Genomic DNA, 14,042 nt, shown 5'->3' with positions numbered 1-14,042 from the left:
CATTACATCCGTTTGGTCCTGTTTCCTAAAGCCATCATTTATCATTAGGAAAATTACTTTATAGAACATACGACAAATTAACGAGGTCCCGCATGATGGAGAGCGTCAAAATATTTTATCACACACGCCATCTGTACAACATGTGTGTTAATTTACGCCGATACAAGTCATATGTAAGATCTTCACTTGAGATCTTCCTTATCATTAAAGTACCTACTTCAGTCATATTATCGTGAACTGATACAATCAAATTCAACAGAGAGGATCGGAGGCTGACGGGAAGCACCTGTCGAAAAATTTATCAACGGCCATATTGTGATATAAGGGAGGTAACTCCTGTTGGCTTTTTCACATGGACTGCTTTCAGCAATGGTCCCATTTCGATGTCAAACTGACGATTTCACGCGTTACTCATGCCATGATTTGACAAGATGTGAACTTTGTTGACAACACTAAACCGTCGCTGTAAGTTTCTGTCGACAGCGTTAATTGGCAATGTAAATGCTACCACGTGGAACGATTTGATAAAGAGCCACTGCAATTATATCTGCGATTCATCATTTGAAAATACGGGTGTATGTTTGCGCATCATGCTAACATATTTATCGAAATCAAGATGAACATGTTAGCGCCTATGGGCGTCATTTTTAAACGAAACAAATGAGTACATTTATTTGATTTGGGTTAATGTTGACCTCTCTAGTTTGAAACATCCTCGTTGAACACGACTCTGGTACAATATCCGGTCGTTCAGATTATTTGTTGTCGTTAAATGCATATCCTCAATATTCCGGCTATATCGCCGTGGTCTGTAAATACTCAAGTCAGGACCAGACAAGCCAGTGGTCAAGACCATGAGCATCGATGTACGCAATTGTGATACCATGACATGTGTCAGCCAAGTCAGCGAGCCTGACCGCTCCATCCTGTTAGTAGCCTCTTACGACAAGCATGGATTACTGCAAACTACACGGAAGCCGATTATGATGCAGGACAGTGTACTTTGGCGTGCATTTGTTTAATTTTCAGTGACGTTGGAGTAAGTGAATCTAGCTTTACGCTGCACTCAGCAATATTCAAGCTTTACGGCGCCGGTCTGTAAATAATCGAATCGGGACCAAACAATCCAATGATTAACAACATGGGCATCGATCTGCGCAATTCGGAACCGATTTCATGCGTCAACCAAGCCAGCGAGCCGGACCACCCGATCCCGTTGGTCGCCTCTTACCACAAGCATGGGCGCGTTTTGTGGCAAGTATGGGTTGTTGAAAACCTATTCCACCATCGATCGTCACGGGTCCAGTGGCGTTTGAATGGGTGATCATCTTATGAATGAAAAATGAAATAACATGAAAAACGTCACTTCAGTCACTAACACTTTGGTGTACGAGTCGTAAGAGTGAATGAATGCTCTGGGGACTTGACTGGTTTTGTTATCACAATGCACCGACGATTTGATTGTTGCCCATTCTTTCAGTCACCGGTTTCCATGTTTCGGTGTTCAATTGTTTTCACCGAGGCTGCTGGAAAGTCGACGACTGAGAGAAAAACGCCATTTACTCACCCTATCAGTTTCCAGTTCGCACTAACATGAACGTAAAACAGAAATAAAAAATAGACTGCCTCACAATTTATTTTTTTTAAAAATCATTTATTCCTACACATTGTGTTAATACTTTGTAATTATGTTTCTGGGGTTTTTTTCCGGATTAACTTTTCCTCATTCCTGTCAGCTGTGTCTATTTCAACTGGCTAACAACTAACAGCATGGACCACAGTACTCTGCACGTGCGTTAGCGCGCGTGCAAGAATCTGACGTCTGCCACGGTGTCAGAGATTTACAATGGCAGACGGAAAAACTTCCCACCAAACTTTGAGATCTCCTTCGATAAAGTCGCGTTGCTTCAGTGTCACAAGCGATAGTAGTTTTGAGTATTTTTAGCAAATACAGTTATCAACACTTTATCTTTAAAACGTTTTATAATGTTTTATTGAACGGAATGTGGACAGTGATGTTAGTGCAGCTTGTTTTTCGCGCACCAGCTGACCTCACAGGAAATCCATAATGCGAGAGGTGTTGATATAGCGAATGTATTCATTGAGCAAAGCAATGTTCACAAGCATTCGTGGAGACTGTGATGCCCGAGCTATGTCAGGATCATCACATCTGGTCCAGACAAACCGGTGATCGATACTATAAGCAACGAGTGTTGGTGTGCTGACGAACATCTTGGGCAGACCTTGTTACCGCTAAAAACTAACCCAAGGCGTCCTGAGGATCCTTTCTGCTCGTTAGTAAATGAGTTTGGTTTTACACCGCACTAAGCTATATGGCGGTGGTCTGTAAATAGAGTCTGAACCAAATAATTCAGTGATTAACAGCATGAACATCGATCTACGCACTTGGGGTACGATGACATGTGTCTTACGACAAGCATGCAGTCTCAGTAAACTTAGTCTCAGTGTATTTCGTTACACTCCTGCACTGAGTCTAACAAAACCTAGTAGAAGGTCTCGTCAGGTAACCTTTGAGTGACCAATGACCGTCCAATCCAATTTAACCAATCAGACAACGGCTACTATTTAGGGATCGGAGGGACTTTCAAAATACTCAGGTCACTTATACAGATCTCTCCACAAACAAAAATCCCCATATAACACAGTTATATACGCTTTTGGGTTTCTGTTGACATGGTTACCATTAGCTAATATGTCCGCAAGACATATTTCTACTCTATTAAACACTACTTTCAGCGACTGTTTACTCACCGTTGTCATGGTTGTAACGTGCGCCGTGTGCATCACCCGGCAGCAAGCGTACGCTAAATAGCATTCGGACTCGTTCGGGTACGAACATTTTCGAGATAAAAAGTTCAAAAGGTATGTGCGAATGTCCACTTTCGCGATTTGGTAAGCTGTGTTTTGATTGGTCAGTCAGGTTACCTGACGCGACCTCCCATAAGGTTTTGTTAGACTCAGTAGTGGAGTGTAACGAAAAGTACTGAGGATAAGTTTACTTAGACTGGACAAGCATGGGTTGCTGAAGATCAGTTCTAACCCGGATCTTCACGGGTACTAAATGAACAGGAATAGAACTATATCCAGAAGAAAGGCTACAAACGAAAACGCAACACACGGAACGAATCAGTATGTTCGAACATATACGTGAGTCCAGTCAGGTCCAATACCGATGTCTTGCTACTCTTACCTGGATGGAGGGTTACGGGTGTCCAAGTTGGGCGAGGGGCCGTAATATGCTGTGCTTAGTTGCGTCGCTTTGTCATGCGACAGGAGACTTGCTTCACTTAGGGCTTTGTAGCACTGGAATGAGGGATGTAGGGAAACTAATATGGTTCGGGACTGAGAGACAGACTAATTGGCGGCAACAAACGACGACGACTACAGAACGCATCTGAATCACATCAATGAATCACAGTGAAAATCTAAATTTGCAAATAGCGATAAGCCAAATGACGTTTGTTTGACAGTGCTCTACGTCATGGTTACGAAGGTACTACGGAAGGGGTCTGCAGTTCTTCGGCGATTGGATTCGATACGCAGAGACCCGTCCTAAGACGCACTAGAAACTCGGGCCCTGGCACAATACTTGCTCGTGTTAATCAGAAATGTTATATACCCGTGAACCGATCTTCAGAAACCAGTGCTTGTCGTAAGAGGTGACTGACGGGATCAGGTGCTTGACGGGATCAGGTGCATAGGCTCGCTGACTTGACAGGGGAGGGGCGGTGTGAGTGTGCGTGTGTGTGTGTGTGTGTGTGTGTGTGTGTGTGTGTGTGTGTGTGTGTGTGTGTGTGTGTGTGTGTGTGTGTGTGCGTGCGCGTGTGTGTGCTGCTTATAGCGGCGGTAAACTTATCGTTGTTCCACATTTTAAATGTTCTCAAAGATATGAAAATATTTACACGGCAAATTTAAAGAACAAAAAAACGTAATGAAATAATGAGTATTCTTTCAAAAAATCTGTACAAGTGTAAAGTAAAAGATGACACGCACTTGTTTCCCCGACGTTATGTCAAACCGAAACGGAAGCGGCAAAAAGGCTGTCTGTATCACGTGACCCAAATAAATTACTATTTATAAGTGTCGCTGTTGATGAGGAGTGACATTGAGAAACAAACTGTCTTACTTTGAGACCAAACATGGCGGAGCGATTGCTGGTGGTCTTGTCTTCAACTGGCAGAGCTGACGAAGGTCACGTACACTTAATCCACATGCCAGCACACTTTTAGGTTTACCTACTTGACTGGAAGGAACCCCAAATCATAAAAATCGATTCAAACTTCTTAAGATATACTGTATTTTTCTGATCTCTTTAATAAAGGCATTTCTTTTTATTTGATTTTTTAAAATATTTGTGATAAAATTTACAATTTATCCAATGACTACCAGCAGATAATCTCTGGCAACTCCAAACACATGATTTGTTTTGGGTCAACATTCCACCTCTAAGACGGCGGTCTCAAACAATCGAAGCCTTGGCTAGACAATCCAGTGATTGAAATCATGAGCATCGAAACAAACTTAGTAAACATTCTTCTTTTCAAACGGGTTTTGCAAGGTTCATTTTTCATCTAATCGGATATAAAATCAAAATACTGGCTTCAGTTTATTTGGTTTCACCTTTCGTAAAATACAGATTAAGAAAACACATTTAACAATGGCGGTGTATCCAGTCAAAAATTGAATAGATTAATGAATGTATACAAATAAACATTGAATAGATCTATGACCAAAATAAATGTATAAATACTCATTTTAGTCAACGTGAGTGTATGCCTTCTTTTTCCACTTTTGCAACTAACTGCGAAAAGGACAATTTGATATCACTGCTAAAAGGCATTGTTAACCATTACTGGCTGTGGCGTGAAAAAAGGTCATAGTGACCGCTCGTTCGTTGACGTCTGTACTTTTATAGTGACGTCATTGGATGACGTCACACAACTTCCGGTAGAATGATTACACACATTCGGCATTATGCAAATATTTCGCTTTGTGTGGAGTTTTGGACACTTAAGTGTCATCTACGTATTTCTTGCCGGTAGGTATTGAGACAGTGCTACGTAGGTATGATTGCACATGAAGCCAAGATACGTTACTTGATTTTTATACTGTATCAAACTACCGTTAGCGATTTTGGAAAGGATATAGATCTACCCAAAATGGCGACATGGGTCATGAGTTTTCATTCAGCTAATTGGATATATGTTGAAAAATATACAGATCCTTTCGACAGTGTATATATTTTGTTTATGGGTGGACATTTCATGTGTTCAACGTACAGCACTGAACGTTGTAGCTTATTCCGAATTATTTTCAAACACGCATGTCTTTCACCTGGTCGACCATCCATAGTTATCTTGCTTCACGTTTGTTTCCCAAACGTATAGGTTGTAATCAGTTAAACGGTTAGCTGCAGATGCCAGTGGTTTATAAACACTTCTTTCTGGGGACACCTGCAGTTTACGGGTCCCTGCCTTCGGCAGTCATCCGGAAGTAGAAATGTATTCTATAGTAACGTGTACGCGCCTTCGGCGCGAGCTTACTGCCTTTGCCTCATATACTGCCTTTGCCTCATATATAAAACCACGTGCCACGTGCCACGTGCCACGTGCTTTTTAGTGCCCTGCAACTTCATTCTCCTACTCAGAGTTCCATGCGGCGAGCCAGCATAGTATCTCTGCCACAGGCCAGAAAGATGCGACGATTCCTCACATCTTACACAGTTCAGTCAATATAATGTACAAATTTCATAACTGTTTTATTTTTTATGAGTCTACACATCTAATTAAACATGTTTGTTAAAATGGTTCAGTTTCACAGAGAAATTATCCCCAAACTTGCAACAATATTTCGATTTGCGTAGCGACCCTTTGTTTACGTGGGTTGTACGGCTCCACATGTTGTCATCGAAGCCTAATGGATAGCAAACAAGGCAGACGTTTTGAAATATAAATATGTATTGTCATAACCTTACTAACGCAGTTGTAGCAAAATATTTACGCAACAGTGTAAAACATTATGAAAATCTCGTCGAATCGCTTGCTTTATGCCAGTCTCAGCTTATTAATGAATGTGCGCATTTGTTTACAAACAAGCGAAAAGTCCGGTCTAGTGATATGCAAATTAGCCTGTGGCAGTGACGTTATGCTAAGTCATCGCTGCGCCGGAGTGTGCAGCTACGACTCCCTCGTGTGCGAGAAGAGTTATCTCCCTTCAATTATCTCGCCTCAGAATGTTCGTGTACTGTTGCGAGCCAATTTTTTGTAAGCCCGATAGGTACTTAGGTACTTAGATAGTATTGAGGGTTTGCCCAACCTATTTCGCAACATCTTGTGTAAGCCCTGGCCTTTTTACGTAATGGAGGCTACGCCCCTGATCGTCATCCGTCACCTGCAAACATGATATTTAAAGCTGTGGTTTCTACAAGTGAGAGTGTGGTGTTTTTACACCATGTGTCATTCACTCCACCAGATACCTAGCTAAGATACATAGCGTTCACTAGCTGTTCATGTAGTGAACGCTATGTTTCTTAGCTACCAGATACCAAATGGCATAATAGTGTATTGAATAAAAATAACCAAATATTGATTTAAGAATTAATTCAACTTCTTAAATCAATATTTGATTATTTTTAGCTTTTGCTTTTTTCGGATCCATTGTCATTCTTCCTTGACAACGATTTATGGAAACTGTTTCAGGTCTCAGCCGTGTTAATACATACTCTTCTCGTGGTCGTCAAGAAAACGAAAATGGACTATCACAAGTGGTGAACAGTGTCCACGACCTAGGTAGGCCGTCACGTTACCATGGGAAATCCTACAAAGAACTTCTTATCATATTTGGGATGGATAAAAATAAAAAGGCTGACCCAACACCAAAGACGAACAATTTAGCGGACATCTCCAAAGACCTTGCAGAAAAAGGTCATTACACAGAGGATGGAAACAAGGTCAGGAGTCCTGGACAGGATCACCTGCCCAGAAAGTCACAAGGGGTTGTGGAGGCAAATTCAAACGAAATTGACGCTGTTCGTGGCAAAATACAGTTTCAGTACGGGCATGTTGATTTCACGACTGGTGGGAAGTATGCTGGTTCCCCTACAGCTGAAACCACACACATGTTTGCTGGCAGAGGAAATGTTTCACACATTACGAAAGCATTGTCGTGGAAAGAAATTCAGAGACAGAACTTTTCTCGCATGGTCAGAGGTGAGTACATGTATTTAAATGTTCACTGCAGGTGAATACTTATAATGAGGAGTACTGTTCAGTGAGGGCATTTATTGATGTGTCCTGTATAGTTGAGTACATGTATTGATGTCTGCTGCAAGTTTTACGTTTACAGGTGAATACATGTTTTGATGTGTGCGGTAGGTTTTAAGTTTACAGGGGAGTACATGTGTTGATGTGTGCTGCAAGTTTTGCGTTTACAGGGGAGTACATGTGTTGATGTGTGCTGCAGGTTTTAAGTTTACAGTGGAGAACATGTGTTGATGTGTGATGCAAGTTTTGCGTTTACAGGTGAGTACATGTGTTGATGTGTGCTGCAGGTTTTAAGTTTACAGTGGAGAACATGTGTTTATGTGTGCTGCAAGTTTTGCGTTTACAGGTGAGTACATGTGTTGATGTGTGCTGCAGGTTTTAAGTTTACAGTGGAGAACATGTGTTGATGTGTGCTGCAAGTTTTCAGTTTACAAGTGAGTACAAGTTTTGATGTGTGCTGCAAGTTTTACGTTTAAAGGGGAGTATATATGTTGATGTGTGCTGCAGGATTTAAGTTTACAGGTGAATACAGGACTACATGTAGTTTTGTTTATCATAAACTGGTGTCAAATCATATGTAATAACATAGAGACAATTTACAACATGAATAGAACCAATGTCAATTGTTCATCTTCGGTGAAAACTAGGCATGGAGACATGTATCAACGTATTTACCCGTTTTTTTCACAGTGTGAGGAACAACCTAGGACCTGGAAGTCTAGATCATGGAAATGACATTCACAGACTTGTGATATTACCAGATAAACTTATTTTTATTCACGTTTTAAGGTGTAACGATGCAAAACTTCATGTTAGTAGCGTATCTGATTTTTTATATATAATAATTGGAAGTGTGTAAATTGTAAATACATTTCAATCCCAGCAGATCAATGACTATTAACTGTATTCAAAATACTGTTGTTTAAACCATGTTGTTTTTAGTTTCTCCCTGTGAACAGTATATAACCTGATAAGAGTACTTCGAAGAGTACCTCAAGTTAAGTAACATCATGACCAACCCATAGACTAACAACTTGTCTGAAATGAACATTTTACAGATAAAACTGTTAATAATACTATTTTTAAAATAATGAAAAGGAGCCATGAATCCCGAAACCGGAATTCTAGACTTGCCACAAATTCCAGATTTGCATGGGTTTTCATGAATATATTTGTTTCAGGGTCTGTATGACAAACTAACCAATATTTTCGTTTCAAAACAGAACAGACATAGCGAAACACTGTTTGAAGCGACATAAAATCACGTTTTAACTGCAGTGCGATGCTAATTACGATGATCCTAAGTTACATTGCACTTTTAATTTCCAGAGTCGCCGATGTTGCTTGGAGCAGGAGTTGGAGTATCAGGGAGTTTGATAGTCATTCTGATTGTAACCGCTATCTACTTACTTCTCAAACGACGCAGGTACGAATAAGGCAAGCCGCGGTGTGAGTTTGACAGTTTTTCAAGATGTCAGTGTATTGTGATTGTGAGAGAAACATAACCACGAATAAGGAGACGTTCAGCACGAACATTGTGTGCACACACTATTATGTATTGTGTGGACTCGGACATGCGTCATTTCGGAATGTAGGTTCCTTCTGATCATAATATGTTGGTTTTGTGTCATCGGGAATATCAGCTAATCAGGGATTCAGGTCTGAGTGAGTGAGTGAGTGAGTGAGTGAGTGAGTGATAAGGTGCTTTTAGCAGTGTTCCAGCAATACGGATGCGGGGACACCAGAAATGGGCTTCACACATTGTATCCATGTGGGGAATCGAACCCGGGTCTTCGGCTACCCCGTCGCCCCCGATTCAGGTCAGAATGGAACAGAAGTTATCTACCCATGGCCTGAACGCTGAGAACTGGATGATTATGATGTGACTTGGCTGATTGTATGACATGGAACTTTGTCAACATGGGTTGTCATCTGGTGAACCACAGACTCACAGACATCATACATCTGTAACTCTGCGTAAAACAATACATGTACTCTGTCACCAAAATTTGATTGTCCAATGAAAAGTGAGTATGTTGCAAACTGTTGTGAATTTCTAGGAGAACGGAACGGATGAACTCAGTTCGTTATATAAATATCTTGTTACCTGTTACCTAAACAGAGACGATTGAATAATACAGTGAACGCAGGTTGTTTGTTACAAGGGTATTGATGCTATCTTGTAAACGTAGGTACCAGTTGTGGAATGTCGCGCTGGAGAAGACTAATTAAGGAGCCTCAAACATTGACCCTACATAGATCAGGGTAGGTTAGGTCTGAAGTTTTGATGTGATAAAACTGTTCGTAATGTTTCAACATAAATGTGCTGAGGGCGTGATTAATTTTTGCCTGACGCAAATTGTTACCTCGACTATGTGAAATTGTTACCTTGACTTTGTGAGTGGGCCCGTTTTTCAAAAGAACTGCGCCCAATTTTGTTCTAGATGATTGTGTGTACCCCTTTTCCTAGATAGTTCAGTGTCCCTGTTTTTGCCAAATATCTGTATGTTTCACTTTGCCAGATTGCTGAGCGTTCATCTTTTCCCAAGAACAGTGTGTCCTTAAACTTGCTGTTGGCCGATCTTTTCTTAATTTGTAAGCCAGTGTACATTCCGGAATGGTTCCAGATTAATCTGGGTCTAGATCCACAAATGTTTCGCAAACTGTATAGTTTGTCATAGACTTACGAATGACGTAGAGCTACAAACGCTTTGTGGACAGGACCCCTGGGGACCGTCTCACAAACCCCTCGTAAGCCTAAGATCTCATAATCTTTCTCGTGACATTCGTACCTCCTATACTATAACACTGGCTTGCGATAGTCGTAGCGCTACGAGAGCTTTGTAAAACGGGGCCCAGAGCCTAGATTTTCGAAGCTCTCGTAGCGCTAAGATAGTCGTAAGTGCCAAACGTGAACATTACCTTACGACTATCTTAGCGCTACGAGAGCTTCGAAAATCTAGGCTCAAGACCTTACTGCTCGAATGTTTTCTGTTGAAGGACTCGATGTACGAAGCTGCAGGAAGTGAGTTTTGGTACTCCCAAAGAGGAGAAGCCCATATACATCAAACTGTCACAGCTTCATCGACCTAAACGTAGCCCCAACTATGTCGTCACAGTGTAAGTATATAAGTAATTGACCATTCTTTAGTGATCCGAGATTGGAGGAGGTCTTCAGCTAGTGATGCTGGTCGTAAGAGGCCCGTGACCCCCCGCGATACTATACGGCATAAAACTAACCTCAGTCATTCATTCAGTACTTTGTTAATAGCATGTCATCGTACTCCAACGGCATGGAACGTTGTTTAAGATAGTACATGTAAGGATTTGGTGTTACTGTATTTACACAAGTGAGAGAACGTTGTTTTAAGCCGCAGTTATCAATGGTAACCGACATGTTATTTCACTCCCTACGCAACTATGATCATGCGCGCACCTCATTCTGTGTTGTTGGACAGTATGACAGCTCTTGTAAACAGGGAATCTCATGTGTCTCTGCATTCGACATCAAACTGTTTCTGTAAGAAACCATGACACACACAACATACATTATTTCATTCGGCGGCCCCGGAATCCCCACGACGTAGTGTTTTGGCAAATCATGACTAAAAGGTGATCAATTGTAACGATGATTGCTTTTGGTTTGAAGTAATCTGTTATTCATATTGGAAAAAATATATCGTAATCTTTCATGCTAAAGGATATCTGAACTCAAACGTTTCTATGTTGACATCGACACTGTGATGAGATGCGGTTTAACGAAATTTCTAATATACTTCAACGAACTATTGGTTTTCGTACAGTTTTGGTATTATTTGCTATTATGTTTCATGCAGAGAAAATGAGCTGAAACTGAAGTTTAATATTCTCATCTTTTCGTGGTTTCAGATTGGATGAGTCCAACTTCTCTGTAGACAGTGACGCCAGTTCTGAGGAAGAGCTGTTTGATCTATCAGCTGTCGCGAGTGGAAGTCCATGCAAGAAAAACAAGTAGGCATTTCTCCTGTTGTGTAGAATAAAGTTTAGCCTCTGAATGTATACTGAACAACATAGGTTGTGCATGCGTGCGTTTTGACAGTAACAAATAAAATCTATTTGAAAAGGGACCCATTTTGGCTTATAGTTTGTGGGGAGGGCAGACTACCTCTTCTGGTGCATTTTGACTGTGAATCCAAACCACAATTTGAAAACTTAATAAAATGGGCATTTGAGATAAACACGATTATATCCCATGATATTTTTGTTTGGGCACATAACGCAATCTTTCATGGCTTAAAGTAGGATCATGTTTATTGTCATGAAATTAGAACGATTACAGTATTGCAGAGGCATTGTAACCTGGTGGGAGTTCCTACTCTGCTTTGGTACAAGTTCGTATAAAAAAAACAAACAAACAAACCGCCCTGTTCCGTACAGTGGTACCCCTCGGGTTGACTGTTTTTCATGTAATGCAACTTTGACACGTGAATGAATGTTTCACGCTTTCATGTTTTGATTTTCTAACGGAGCAAAGGCGTACAATGACTCAGAAATCAAGGGGGTTTGGACTTGAAATGAAATAAAACGTAGAAATAAAAGCCGACCGGCTGTGAAAAACAAGAATTCATTTTTATGTGGCCTAACTGCCGGGCAAGAAAAGTGTATACCCATGGCTGATGGTAGCTAAAAATGACACAGAAAGTGGTTATTTGACAGTGATATGGGTACAAGAGCTGTATTTGATACAGACGATTTCAGTCTGGTAACGCTTTGATAACTTTTGTAATTGCCAGGCAAACTATATAAGCGTTGAAACGTAAGATACCTTAAATTAGGCAAGTAAGTTACGTGGGTAATGTTACGATAGGATCTCGTAAATATTGATTGTATAAGGTTTATAATAGTCTCGCATCCGAAACACTCGCGTTGGTGTAACAGTGCATGATAGTTCTCTTTAAGTTCCGGTCGAACAACGTAGTAAGGGGATACAGGTGCAGAAATAGACCCCACTAGCTTATGTTTCTGGTAACGCCGACTATAACTAGTGTATAAGCGTGTCACTATGGCATCGGCGGTTTGTTTACCTCCTCAAAGTTTTGTTCGGTGTCCGCGTGATATAGCTGAATATTGCTGACTTTAAGGTTTACCATTATTACTCACGATCGTCTTTCATCTTTACAGTTTGGATACCTTGAACATGACGTCAACGCCGAAGAAAGACAACCGCTTCACATGATAACGAATGTTCTGGTGATGCAGGAGCCTTTTTCCAAATAGCAAGAAGAAAGGGTTATTCAGTTGTTAATATGATGATAGCAGTGTGTAGAGTTCTAAAGACAGAATGGAGATATTGACTGAAACGGTTAGTGCTAAATGACAGTAGCATCATCGGTTGACGTTTTTCTGTAAATGAATGGAAGCGTTATACGGGTTTGTGTACTATTCGTTCGTCCGCCCACCTGCCATCCTCGATATGTCCAGGGTATACGTTCCGACAAGTCTCCACTATATCCTGGACGCATCTACGGCTCTGCCCGATAAATTTATCACGTCCCTTGACTGTCTTTTGATCCAGTCAGGTGTCTACGCTGGGAAGTTGAGCGAACCAATCACAACTCACTTTCGTTTTTTGAATTATCTAACCGATTATACTTGGCAACAGAAACCATGCAGAGGTTCTCTGGCAGACATAGAAGGCGTTCTTGCATATGTTGTTTTAAAGTTTCGGACCTGTCAATTTGTTTGTTTGATTTCACTAAAACCTTTGCAGTTGCGACCGCTACCTTTGTTGACACTGGCAAGCTCAGTTATAACGGCAGCCTAGCTGATTGGCTACTGCGAGAAGGCAGAGCCAGCAAAGAGAGGTAATACATTTATCGGGCAGAGCCGTAGATGCGTCCAGGGTATAGTGGAGACTTATCGGAACGTATACCCTGGAGATATCGAGGATGCCCATCTGTGAACAAATAACCTACTGATTTTCATAGATGATGGGGATATAGTGCGCACAGTGATGGTGGCAGGGCACGAATACCCTTTTTACCGATACCTTAAAGTCATGAAAAGTGTTTTAGAGTGAACTGGTTCAGTTATTTTAACCAAAAAGAACATGTGATCGTAATGCGATCATTCACTCAAAATGACCTCCGCCCACTCCACTTGGTAAAACAACTACGATGAACCAGTGTATATATCCTGGGTCAATAAATTCGTTTTGAGCCCAATTCTAATAGCACGACGCCAAATGAATTTACTCTCGCCAGCGAGAGAGACGCCCCGTGATGTGTTAGAGGGGATGTCGTCATTTCTGAAACATGGGTGTGGTGGGGAAATAACAACATAGAAACGAGGTCTAAGATGCTCTGTAATTGCAGGTTATCACGTTTCCAGTTTTTTGATAATCGAGAATAAACGTGACAGAAGTGACTCACTTCCAGTGTGAAGCATACAGTATGGTAAATAGGATCGATTGCGTTTCAGTATATTAAGTTCAATGCATACCGACATGAGAACTTATGTCAAGTAATCTCTTAATGATTTGATGGGCTAGCCTAGTGGTTAAAATGTTCCCTCGTCACTTCGATTCCCCACATGGGTACAATGTGTGAGGTCATTTCTGGTGTCTCCCGCCATTCTATTGCTGGAATATTACTGAAAGTGGTGTAAACGCTAAATGCTAAACAAAACTCACTCAGTGACGGCGACGTGCAGTTGTGATAATTATACATACACAAGTGCACGCCTTCTTTGTGTTGATGTACCTTTTCTTCGGCACAGGCG

The 14,042-nt window shown here is 41.2% G+C and overlaps 1 protein-coding gene across 1 annotated transcript; it reads left to right on the top strand.

Annotated features, from left to right (window-relative positions):
* Positions 1-4,995: 4,995 nt before the first annotated feature.
* Positions 4,996-11,277, top strand: LOC137273992 (uncharacterized). The gene is made up of 5 exons (XM_067806935.1): positions 4,996-5,059; positions 6,720-7,229; positions 8,613-8,709; positions 10,284-10,403; positions 11,172-11,277. Exons 1-5 carry the CDS (start codon positions 4,996-4,998, stop codon positions 11,275-11,277), a joined length of 897 nt encoding a protein of 298 aa, XP_067663036.1.
* Positions 11,278-14,042: the final 2,765 nt, after the last annotated feature.

This window comes from Haliotis asinina, chromosome 2 (assembly GCF_037392515.1).
Source record: "Haliotis asinina isolate JCU_RB_2024 chromosome 2, JCU_Hal_asi_v2, whole genome shotgun sequence".
NCBI classification, from domain to species: domain Eukaryota; kingdom Metazoa; phylum Mollusca; class Gastropoda; order Lepetellida; family Haliotidae; genus Haliotis; species Haliotis asinina.
Note: the sequence above shows the minus strand (reverse complement) of the source record. Positions and strands in the feature narration are given on the sequence as shown.

Excerpts from the sequence above, each read along its gene's own strand:
- LOC137273992 (XM_067806935.1), top strand. The coding sequence starts at position 4,996 with ATGCAAATATTTCGCTTTGTGTGGAGTTTTGGACACTTAAGTGTCATC. Across the intron at positions 5,060-6,719 it reads CATCTACGTATTTCTTGCCG|GTCTCAGCCGTGTTAATACA; the intron begins GTAGGTATTGAG and ends AAACTGTTTCAG. Across the intron at positions 7,230-8,612 it reads CTTTTCTCGCATGGTCAGAG|AGTCGCCGATGTTGCTTGGA; the intron begins GTGAGTACATGT and ends TTTAATTTCCAG.